The sequence below is a fragment of the Microtus oregoni genome, unplaced genomic scaffold (genome assembly GCF_018167655.1).
Source record: "Microtus oregoni isolate MIOR12 unplaced genomic scaffold, Mior012 000026F_ref0000081, whole genome shotgun sequence".
In the NCBI taxonomy this organism is placed as follows: domain Eukaryota; kingdom Metazoa; phylum Chordata; class Mammalia; order Rodentia; family Cricetidae; genus Microtus; species Microtus oregoni.
Genome location: NW_024543085.1, coordinates 23,836,849 through 23,849,053, shown reverse-complemented (window position 1 = coordinate 23,849,053; position 12,205 = coordinate 23,836,849). Strand labels below are relative to the sequence as shown.

The window sequence follows — 12,205 nt, the reverse complement described above, 5'->3', positions numbered from 1 at the left end:
ACAAAACAGAGACTGGGAGAAGTTTCTTGCCAACTAAGCATGACTGAGGATTAATATCTAAGATGTATAAAACCACAAAAGCAAACACCAAACCAGACACGGAGGCTACAAAGTGAGTTCAAAGACAACCTGGGTCTGGGCCAGCCACATCAGACCATGCCTCCAAAACACACACAGATAATCAACCAATGAATGAGCTAATAAACACAGAGACACTTTTCAAAAGAAGAAATACAAATAGTAATTATTTGAAAGTGTTCCATAGTCTCAGCCATCAGGGAAATGAAAACTAAAACTGCTCAAGATTCCATCTCACTGACAGCCATGTTTGGAGGCAGCAGCCTGTAATCCCAGCACCTGGATAGTGGAAACAGAAGGATCCTGACACCCCGGCTCAAAAAGGAGTAGGGAATTCTGGAGAGATGGCTCAGTAGTTAAGTGCTTACTTACTCCTGCAAAGGAGTTTTGTTCTAGCACCCACTGCAGTGATTCCAGGGATACCTGATACCCTCTTCTGGCCTCCGGGTGACCAGCACACACATGCACAGACACACACATCACACAAATGAAAATAAAATAAATCCTTTTTTAAAAAAGAAAACAAAAAACAAGAAATGATGGTGAGTATATTACCCTTATTCACGTCTGGTGGGACACTTGTGCAGCCATCATGGAAATCAGAACAGAGGTTCCTCAAAGCACCTCATGACCCAGATATGATTACATGCCCATCGACTCTAGGCCAACACACCACACAAACATTGGTACATTTACATTTATTGCTGCACTATTCTAAGAAATGAAGCCAACTTACCTATATATCCACAGATGAAAAGCTAAGGAAAATGTGGATTATATACACAGTGGAGTTTTACTCAGCCATAAAAAAATAAATAAATAAAATAAAATAAAATCATGACATCTGGAGGAGGTGAATGGAACTAGAAATTATGTTAAGCAAAACAAGCCAGACTCAGAAAGACAAATACTGAATATTTTCTCTCGTGTGTGTGTGTGTGAAGAGAAAGAAATGAAACTGAAACCAGGACCGTGAGATTAGAGGGAGAGAGCATCCGTCCTCTTAGGGAAGGTAGATGTGGGGAGAGAAGGTGATGGGGTACCTGTGATGAAGCAGGAGTGGAGACGACTGGGGAGAAGAACAGGGAGCAGTAAGGTGGGGGAAGTGGACAGAGTGGGGAGGAGGATAACTATGTGAAAATGCCATGAGACATTACTTTGCATGTTAAATTTATTTTTTTTAATATTTATTTATTATGTATACAATATTCTGTCTGTGTGTATGTCTGCAGGCCAGAAGAGGGCACCAGACCTCATTCCAGATGGTTGTGAGTCACCATGTGGTTGCCAGGAATTGAACTCAGGACCTTTGGAAGAGCAGGCAATGCTCTTAACCACTGAGCCATCTCTCCAGCCCCTGCACGTTAAATTTAAAAATTAATTTTAGGAAGGTAGCTCGATGGTTAAGAATGCTTCATGGGACTGGAGAGATGGCTCAGCAGTTAGAGCACTGGCTGAACCAGGTTGAGGTGGTGTACACCTTTAATCCCAACACTCGGGAGGAAGAGACAGCTGGATGGATTTCTGAGTTCAAAGCCAGCCTAGGCTACAGAGTGAGTTCCAGGACAGGCACCAAAGCTACACAGAGAAACCCTGTCTCGCCTTTAATCCCAGCACTCGGGAGGCAGAGGCAAGAGAATCTCTGTGAGTTCTAGGTCAGCCTGGACTACAAGAGCTAGTTCCAGGACAGGCTCCAAAGCTACAGAGAAACCCTGTCTTGAAAAATCAAAAATAAATAAATAAATAAAAATTCACACACATAAAGTAATATTATGTGCTTCCTGTTCTTCCAGAGGATTCAGGTTTGGTTCCCAGCACCCACCCCAGGAAGCGCTAGGAGACCTAACACTCTTCTATAGGCCAAAGGCTCTCCCTGATTGTTGATGATACCACGTCTAGCACAATTCCCACACTAAGGGGGGGGGAGAAAAAAACCTTTTCTTGTGTATTCACACCAACACTTCTGATACCAAATTGTGGGCAGGGCTCTCCACAACAAGCAATTCTCCATTGCTTTGCAGACACTCTTTGGGTTGCCCTGCAATTCAGTCCTGGCATGCATACTTGGACTTACAAAAGTTAAGAGTGGTTCCACCTGACTTCAGACAGCTTCTTCTGCCTCAGTTTCTCTTCTAACTGACCTGTCAGACACTGGAGTTCCCACAACCCTCTTCCCAGGGTTATTAACTTTTAGAAAAACTTGAAAACCTCTTCTGCTTACTTGATTACTGAACTTTAACAAAGGGAATCAATTCAGAAACAGCCAGATGGGAGAAAAACATAGAGTAAGATATGAGGGAAGGGTGTGGTTTCCATGCCACCCAACTAACACCTTCCGTATGTTCACCCACTCTGATGTTCACCTCGGAGACACAGCGGATTAACACAAGAAAGAAAAATGAAAGGGAGCTGGGACTAGGTGGTGGCAGAGCATGTGCATGAAGCCCCAGCAGAGTTTGATCCCCAGCACTACATAAACCAGGAGTGGTAGAGGCAAGAAGATCCAAAAACTCGAGCTTTTCCTCAGTATAGCCTAGAATGGGTAGGAGAGAGAGAGGGAGAGAGAGTAGAGGGGAGGAGAGGAGAGGAGAGGAGAGGAGAGGGAAAGGGAGGGGAGAGGAGGGGAGGGGAGGGGAGGGGAGGGGAGGGGAGGGGAGGGGAGGGGAGGGGAAGGGAGAGAGAACTTCCAGAAACCAAGAACAGAACGTGGGAATTCAAAGTTGTCATATCTGTAAAAGATACTAAAGACTTCCGTAGCAATAATGTGCCAGGATATTGGTGCCAAGTGATGGGAAGATCTTGGAAATCTATGCAAATACAAGGGAAAGTGGCAGATAAGTGTTAAAAGGAGCATATTGCCTAAATCAGGCACATAAAATAACTTCTCAGCTGTCAGTGATGACCCAGGAACACCATCTGACAGTCACTGAAATTGGACCCTGATGACAACCCAATACTAAATAGATTAAAAGCAATGCAGGATCCCGAAAGCCATCAAAATAAATGCCAGAAGAGAACCGCTCACAAAATCCTGGCATACTCAACCCTACAAGTGCACTTACCCATCATGTGTCCTGCCCCTTCAGCTACATAAGACAGTTTCAAAGTTAAGCAAATCAGTGCGTCCCAAATGCCAGTCTCAGGCCAATCACAAACTGAACCTCTCAGGATCATAGAGAAGGGGCTTTTCCAGACACAAATTCCCAGGCCTCCCCAGATGCTAATTAAGTACTTCTCCAAGGTGGTCCCCATACAATGACCTGCTTTAAAAAAAGTAGGGATTATTTTTCTTGCTTGAGGTCTTCTCCTGAAAGGATTTAAAAAGGGTTTTCTATTTAAAAACAAAAACTGAAGTCCAGCAAGGTGGCACTTACTGAAACGGAGGCAAGATTATGAGTTTCCGGCCAGAATGGACAACACAGTGAGAATAAATAAACACACAAATGAATGAATGAATGAATAAATACAGCAAAAATAAGCAAACTGAAAAGAAACCCTGAGAGGAAGTACTAAGAATGCACAGATGAAGATGGCTGGGAATAGAGCTCAAGGTAGGCATGCCTGGTCAGCAACGGCTCGGCGCTCAATTCCAAGCATAAGAAAAATAGATAAAGATAACTCCTATATGTAAAAAATGTCTAGAAAAATAACAGCTGACCTCTACGCAAGGAGTCCCTCAAAGACCTAGACAAAAGCAGACTCCTCCCATTAATTATTTGCTCGAGTTTCCCATTTATCCTTCCCTTTATAAACCAAGGCCTGCTGCTGCAGGGAAACACGAGGGCATTCAGAAGTAGGTGGAGAGTGGAGAGATAGAGCCCACTCAGAGCGAGCAATCGTACCCACCTGCTGATCCTCAAGAAGCCAGTGCCTCCCTCACTCTACCAATTTCCATCCACACTGTTTGATCAGCCTAATTCATACTCTTTAATCTGCCACACTAGAAAAATGGATTTCAACTAATCCACCTTCTGTAAAATAAAAAAAATTAAAAAAAAAAAAGTGGGATAGCCAGGCAGTGGTGGTGCACCCCTTTAGTCCCAGCACTTGCAAGGCAGAGGCAGGCAGCTTGGTGTGTTCAAGGTCAGCTTGGTCTTCAAAGCTAGTTCCAGGTCAGCTAGGACTATTGCAGGAGACACCCTGCCTCAGGGGTGGGGGTGTTTTTGTTTGTTTTTAATTAAAAAGCAGTGGGAACAGAAAGCACATTTCCTGAGGGATAAGCACCAATTCAGAGTCAAGCCTGCCATAAGGTCTGTGATTTCTCAGCTTTGTTTCAGTGTGCCTAAAAGAAATGTACCAGCTCCCGGTATACACAGCGCTACGGGACTAGAGGTTTAGAGGCAATGAGTCACTGTGGAATGGAGGTAAGCTGAGGCTAAAGTAGAATGTCTACATAAATTCAGATGAAGAACCAAAACAAATGCATGAAGGCCAAAACTTTGATCTCCTGGCTCCTAGGCCAATGAGCTCTGCCACTCTGCTTCCCAGGGGCAGTATTAATAAACTGGATTTCACTAACTGAGGCAGATTCTCCAAATACCTGTCTATTATGCAAGGCTGACATCACAGGACCACCCAAAGCAGATCACTTCCTACACCATCAGCTCAGTGAGAGAGGATGCTGCTCTAAGTCACTCATCACCTTTACATTCACATCACAAACTTCAGCACCTCTCAGAAAAGGCACCTGTCACCAAGTCTACTGACCTGAGTCAGTCCCTGAGACCCACATGGCAGTACAGAACTGACATCCCCACCCTCTCACACACACAACACCTAAAAATGAAACCAAAATTTCATTAAGTTTACTACACGTTGCTTGACTTCCTAATTTAAAAAAATAAAAGCCAACTGAAACTACTGTTCATTTTTGAACCATTAAAGCTAAGTGAGACAAACATATTAATTTATCACATTAAGTCTCACTGGAAGTAAGTGAAACCCCACAACACTCCATCTGCATTAGAAGCTCACAAGTGATTCAGCCATAAAAACAAAAAGCATATGTCATTCTACCATGAGAGGAAGTAGCAACAGAAAGTGGGTATGTATCCATTCTCAGTAGTACTTAAAATTTGACTACATCTACACTACAAGACTTGAGTCGCTAGAAGCCCACAGTGTCCCAAGCCTGCAATCCCAATGCTCGGGAGGCTGAGGAAGAAGAATCACAAGTTTGAGCTCAACCTGGGTTATGTCACATGTTTCCAAAAAAAAAAAAAAAAAATCAACTTCATTGAGTCATTAAAAAAGTACTGTCCACCGATCACCAAAGCCCCCAGGCAGCCTAACGAGCACAGATGTGCTCCAGCCAGTTTCCCAGCCCACCTGACCATCAGTTTAAACTCTTCACTGGCACAACTAAAGTGTACCAGGTTAATAGTACTGAAAGGAACTTGTAGCAGCACTCAACTCCCTAAAAAAGCTAATGCTAACAGAAGCATTAACACCAACAGTGGTGGTGCTCGCCTCTAATCCCAGCACTCGGGAGCAGAGGCAGGCGGATCTCTGGGAGTTCGAGGCCAGCCTGGTCTACAAGAGCTAGTTCCAGGAAACCCTGTCTTGAAGAAAAAAAAAAAACACCAACAATGACAGATACTACTTAACTTCTACTTAGAATGTGAACGCTATTTAATCCCCAATTCTGTCTGCTTTAGCATTTGTTTTCATCCGTTTCCATCACAGGAAAACTTGGAAATAGTGGACTATTTCATAGGATGTCAAAACAGCCTAACTCTTGATCCTAAGAACCAAACCTCAGCCTCTCATTCCATGCATTTATTCAGTAGACTGTCAGCTTCTGATCTCACCAGGATACAGGAGCAATTACTACCCCTACTGCCTGCTCCTTTCCCAGCCTTAACCACACGTTATGTAATATCTCGTGTTCAGTCCATAGCATGTGTGAGACTGAACTTAAAGACACTGAAGAACTACTGTAAAAACACTGGAGAACAATCATCAGTGGAAACCCCACAGCTCTGCACTTGTCATTTCTCTGCTGGAAACACTTCCCTTGTGGTTGGCTCTTTGATGTCCAATAGATTTCAGTGCAAACGCCAACTGAGAGAATTCTTTCCTAAACACACTATTTAAAGGAATCACCTCGCTCTTGCTCCCAACCACCCTGTTGTAGTCCACCATGTGAATTCACTATGCTCCATTAGATGCTTACTTATTCCCTTCTTTACTGTCTGACTCCTCCATGAGCCATAGGATAAAAACCCAATGCCCAGATAGAGCTTGAACAAAAACTAAATGTTCAATAAAAAAAAGTATCACAAAGCCTGGCATAGGGGCACATGCCCACATTCCCAGCTCTCAGGAGGAAAAGGCAGAAGGACTGCCACAAGTTTGAGGCCAGCCTGACCAATCAACATAGTGCTTCACCTGTCCAGGGGTAGGGCGGAATATAATTATTTACTATTTATTGAGTTCCGTGGCAGCACTACTATCAGCATAACTAGAGCCAGAGGGATGCTTCATTTTCACTGAAAAATCTCAGAAAGTGTTCAAGATACAAGAATAACTTTGTGTTCCTTTACTGATCTTGATTGAAACCTCCCATGCATAACCACTGGAAAATGGGCAATGTCAAACCTACAGGGAAAAGTATCCTTATTCTACTTCTGTGCACATTGACTCCTCAAAAAGACTTTCCAGCTACCCTATACTTCTGAATGGTAAACAAGGGTATCTGAAGTAGCTCAGCAACAGGGATGTTTTTGTTTATCCTACGTAAAATAAGCACATACCGAAGGAAGCAACTCAAAAGCCACCTGTGTGGTGCATGCTGGTAATCGCAGCACTGAGGCGGAGGCAGGAGGATGGGAAGTCCGAGGACACAGGAGTTTGACGACAACCTGGTCACAGGAGACTCTGTCTTAAAAACAGAAAAGTCAAGCAAGTCAACATCAACAGGCTACTCTGTCCCCACTCAAATCTCAAAAGAAACACACCTCTTAGTGCAGAAGTCTAAAATACATTTAAGTATAATGAACTCAATTTTAGAAACAATCTTCTACAGGCTATACTTCAAAGAAATGTCCACAAAGCTACCTGGGAGGAAATTTACACTTCACAACAAACTGGCAGCGAGAATGCTTATGGAAACAGCAAGCTAAGGTCATTCACTCTGAAGACTAACCAAGGGTCCTTTCCCCTTCCGAGAGAGTGAGTGCGGGACTCCACAACCCTCCAGCCTTCCACACCGTGCAGTAACTGGTAAGCTACTTCCACATCTGCTTGCAACAGGCACGGAAGAACACGCCTCATTCTACAGCTGTCATGTGCGCCTGCCTGAGGAGGTGCGCACGCAAACACCAAAATTCAGAGCTAAAGGTAACTAGGTCAGTAAAGCCAAAGACAGCCTTTTCTAAGTAGCCACTAAGGGGATGACCAAACCTCACCTATGGAACATCTGCAGACACGTTCTGTCACAGCTAGAGGAAAGTCTAGCATAGTATTCAGAGACTCAGAGCGGGGAGCTTTCACAGGTTCAAGAATAAGATCGGATATGACAGAAACATGTAATTTCTTGAGCTGCATTTCTGCCCACCTGCATCACTGCTAGTATCCCAACTCAAAACACAGAAATCTGTGTTCATTTTTCCCTCAACCTGAGTAACAAGATAGCTCCATAAAGCTTGTGTCAGCTTATTGCCCACTTCTTCCATAGGATACTCCAGAACCAACCATCTTTCCCCAATCTAGAAAGTACATACAGCCACTGGCATCACAGTTGGTTTTTTTAAATACTAGTGTGTGTGTGTGTGTGTGTGTGTGTGTGTGTGTGTGTGAGAGAGAGAGAGAGAGAGAGAGAGAGAGAAGAGAAGAGAAGAGAGGGAGGAGAGAGGAGAGAGGGAGAGAGAGAGAGAGAGAGAGAGAGAGAAGAGAGAAGAGAGAGAGAACTACTCCTCACTGAAAAACGACTTCTACCATCAACTATTTCTGACCCTCAGATCAGCCCAGTGCACAGGACCTGAATGCTCCCACTCAAAAACACACCTTCGACTACTCAGTGTTCCAATTTCTGCACCCTTCCAAAAGGCCGAAGAAAGCAGCATCTCTGTTTTCTGTCAATACCTGCAAGAAAGCTCTCCACCCTCCTTCGCAGACTTCTTACAAAGCAGTTTCTAGTACCACTGGAAACTATTACTCTCCAAGAAAATACAACTTCGCTTAGCAGAAGAGCTTCAGAGAGCAATTTACCACTGGTTGATTGTTCATCCCAGACAAGCCTCTAAACCGGACACAAATCTGCTGCTGGTAACTCACCCACCCACCCTCTTCAGTGTGGGCAGGGCGTGCAGCAGCCCATGCCCCGGTACAGACTGCTCAAATCACTGAATTTTAAATGCCACACAACAAATACTCCTAAGCACACGGCAACCATACACACCAAATGAAGTCACACAACCACAACAGCAGCAACCAGCAAGTCATGGAACAGCACCTAATCTTTTCTCAACTCAATTACAGTCAGCTTCCACTGTTCTATAATTTGTGGTCATGCATTACCGGCCCCACCCTTCATGTTAGAAAGTAATACCCTGGAGTCCTAGAGTCCTGGAGTCAGGCCCCACAGCAGTTTATACTAGCTTGTGTTGTGGCAGGCAGACCTGGGTTCAAGTTTCGCCTCTGCCTCTATTTACTAATAAAAAAGGTACCTGGGTAAATGAGCCTATCTGAGCCTCAGACTAGACATCTGCTTACCAGATGATACAGATGAAATGCAGAGAGAACCCAGCTGAAGACGTGAGTGACCACTGATAATATAGTATCCACAGGGGAAATACCCTGGAGGCTGCCAACATTGTTGGAAGCAAAAATAGGTTCAGCTTCCTACAACTCCCCTCCTACAAAAGGGCCGCCTTTAAGAAAAAGTCAAGCCTTAGTAAGAAAACTAAAAAATCCACTGCAGGCCACCAAAACCACGCCGGACAGCTAAGCGATACTCTGTTCCTGTAATGAAGAGAAGACCAGTGTGAATGAAAAGGGTAATGAAAGAGGAAGCACTTCAGGAAAATTCTTTCAAGAGTCAAAATTTCAGAGAGAAAACATGGACCTTGGAAATTCCCTATTACTTCTAATGAATTCTGACTGTCTGTACATAAACAGAAAAGGCAATAAGGCAATACTGCATATCCCAAGAAATCTCAGCTGATAGCTGAGATTTATCTAAGAAATGAAGACGTTAGCATTCTAGGAATCTGGAGATTGAATTTACACACATAAGCTGCAAAATACTTGTGTCTGAGAGTGGCACATGTTTGTATACATACTTGGGTGTATGTTAGGGAACATGTGCCTGAGTGCTCATGCAGAGGCCATATAAGGCTACTGGAACATAGGAGAACATCTCTATCTTTCTCTATCACTCTTCACCTTATTCCCTGGATAACGCTTAGGTTACAGGAACTGGAACGGCCATGTCCAGCTTGAATGTGGATTCTAAAAGATTTGAACCCAGGTCCTCATGATTGCACAGCAAGCACTTTTATCCAGAGCCACCTTTTCAGGTTCCCCTAAAGAAAATATTAACTCTGTGAAAGACAATAGGACAGCAAAAGGATTGTTTAAAAACTGGCTCTTTGAGGAAAAAAATATCTTCCACTCTGGAGGGAAAAATTGAAGTTATGATATGAAAAGCAATCTAAAAGAGTACAGTCATCTCAATCTGAAAACCTGTTGTTAACAAACAAGAAAAGTCAGAGCTCATTGTGGTGGGGGGGGCGCGGTTAAAAAGGACAGATCATATAAAAAAATAAAACAGATTTGTGCTACAAAATTAGCATGGGAAAGCCGGGCGATGGTGGCGCATGCCTTTAATCCCAGCACTCGAGAGGCAGAGGCAGGCGGATCTCTGTGAGTTCTAGACCAGCCTGGTCTACAGAGCTAGTTCCAGAACAGGCTACAAAGCCACAGAGAAACCCTGTCTCAAAAAACCAAAAAAAAAAAAAAAAAATTAGCGTGGGAGTGAGGGTGATAGAATTCAAAATTCCGAATGAAGAAAGTGAAGGTACGCAAGTGGGCAGGATCTGTACAGGTTAGAGTCCTACACAGGGAATCTGAACACCTGGGCTCTGGTTATTGGCTCCAATCCAAACTGCCATGTGCCCTTAAGGCAAGGCACTGGCCTTCTTTAAAACAAGTCTCTTTACCCTTAGGAAGTGAGGAAATACTAATTAACATAAGATCCCTGCCAGCCTAAGGCAAAAGTATGCAAAGATCAAAAGCTTTCAGGCCTTACAAACTGGACACAGAGAGAAAGTTGAGAAAACTTTGTGTAAGTAACTGAGAGTCAGTGGAAACAGAAAAACTTCATGACAGCTAAGCATTCCTGGGGTTCCAGGAAAGAAAAGATGTCAGGATCTCGGAAAACAGCGAACTGATCGGCATAAGTCAAAATGGACCGAAAGAGGGGGATGGGAAGAACTATCCATGAACTATCTCCGTTAATGTATCAGTAACAGATCTGCTTCTGGTAAACAGCCAGGGGCTCCGAAAGCCGCGATCAGGAGAATCACTGTGACCGAACCCATGACAGGGTGACCAGAAGGCAAAAGTCAAGGGGAGTTCGTGCGGGGTTCTGCCAGGTGAAGATTCGGAGTGGGTGGAGAGTGAGGAAGGGGCAGAGGAAAGGCGAACTGAGACCATGCAGGCTGACGGAAGGGGAAGGAGTCAATGCCTGACTCCCGCTCCAAGGCGACAGAGGGGTCCGGGTCTGGGGCCCCGCTCTCACCATCTTGACGATGCCCCGCTGCACGGTGGGGACCGCGGGTCCCCCGGAGGAGCCGCCGCTCTGCGCGGAGGAGGCCATGTGTGGAGCTGGAAGGGCAGCGAGTGGGGCGGCCGGCCGGGCTGGAGGTGTCAGGATAGGTGTCGGCGCTGGGGAGAGGTTGCAGCGACGAGGAGCAGGCAGGCAGGCGACAGGCTACCGACGGCGGACTGGATGGAGGCGCCAGGCGCACACTAAAGCAGCAGCAGGACTGAGAGCAAAAGAGGAGACGCGATCTTCGCCGCCGCCACACGTTCTACTCGCCGCGCAAGCGTGCCAGAGCGCCACCGCCCTCCGGCCAATTAGCGTCCAGAACCCGCCGGACCTCAAGCCAATAGGCACGCTGTTCGTGAAGCCCCGCCCCTTGGTTCCAAAAAGGGTGGGGAGCTCCAGGAAGCGCTGAAAGAGCTGATTTGCGGTGACGGGCGAACTGTAGGGCGGGACTTCCGGGGAAGTCTGAGACAGTGCTGTCGGGAGGTGTAGTGGGAAGGAAAGGACACGTCAGCATCTGGCCGTGGGGCGCGGGGAGCCATGGGAGCACCGAAGGCGGGGCCGGTCGCGCCCTCCTGCCTGGCCCCGCCCCCGCCCCGCCCCGCCCCTCCGGCGGCAAAGCGGGCACGTGAAATACCTGCACACCCTGTCTGAGCACCAGGCCTCTGGTCCTGGACCCAGGGAGTCTCAGTGCAGGTTGCTCTCGGAGCTCCGGCGTTTCCCCTCTGCAGAGTAGAGGCGACTTTGGAAAGTCGCAGTCATTGGGCAACCTGCTGATGTTGGTCTTGACTCGGAAAACGGCCGCGGATCTTTACCACTGGGGTAAAGTGAGCTCTGCTAATGTTTGTTGATGGAAGGAATAGCGGAATGACGCGTCCTGTTCACGCGGAGAATGACCTCGTTTTCTGATTTCTTTGCTGCTCCAGCTGAGCTTGGAAAAGCCTTGGGATGTGCCATCCCAGAACTGGGCAGAAAACCCCTTACCTCACTCCTGTCCTCAACAATTTAGGTAACGATATTGAAGTGGGACAGGAAAGTCATATCCAATTGGATGTTTAGGGAGAATTTATATACTTGGAGTGCCCTTTTGTAAAGCATAGGTCTTTGTATGTATTATTTAATAATGAAACCTGGCCTTACGCTAAAGATACTTTTCACTATAACTTTTTTAAAGAAGTTGTGTATTCACCGGTTCCTCACATCAGAATCAAGTTTTGAGGTTAGCATCTTTCTTTATCTCTAAAGTCGAGTGTTCCTGATCATGAGTGCACCCTGTTCAAAAACGCAAAGCGGTCTTTACTAGTACACTCCACCGGATTATATACTTTATCAGTATTGATGAGGGCTTGGCCAGTG

At 45.6% G+C, this 12,205-nt stretch overlaps 1 protein-coding gene across 1 annotated transcript in view; it reads right to left on the bottom strand.

Annotated features, from left to right (window-relative positions):
- Snd1 (staphylococcal nuclease and tudor domain containing 1) overlaps positions 1 to 11,130 on the bottom strand; it is a 403,901-nt gene extending 392,771 nt beyond the window's left edge. Inside the window, exon 1 of the mRNA XM_041675559.1 lies at positions 10,823 to 11,130. Coding sequence (XP_041531493.1) covers positions 10,823 to 10,900 — 78 coding nt within the window. The 5' untranslated portion in view covers positions 10,901 to 11,130. The remainder of the gene's footprint in view (positions 1 to 10,822) is intronic.
- Positions 11,131 to 12,205: the final 1,075 nt, after the last annotated feature.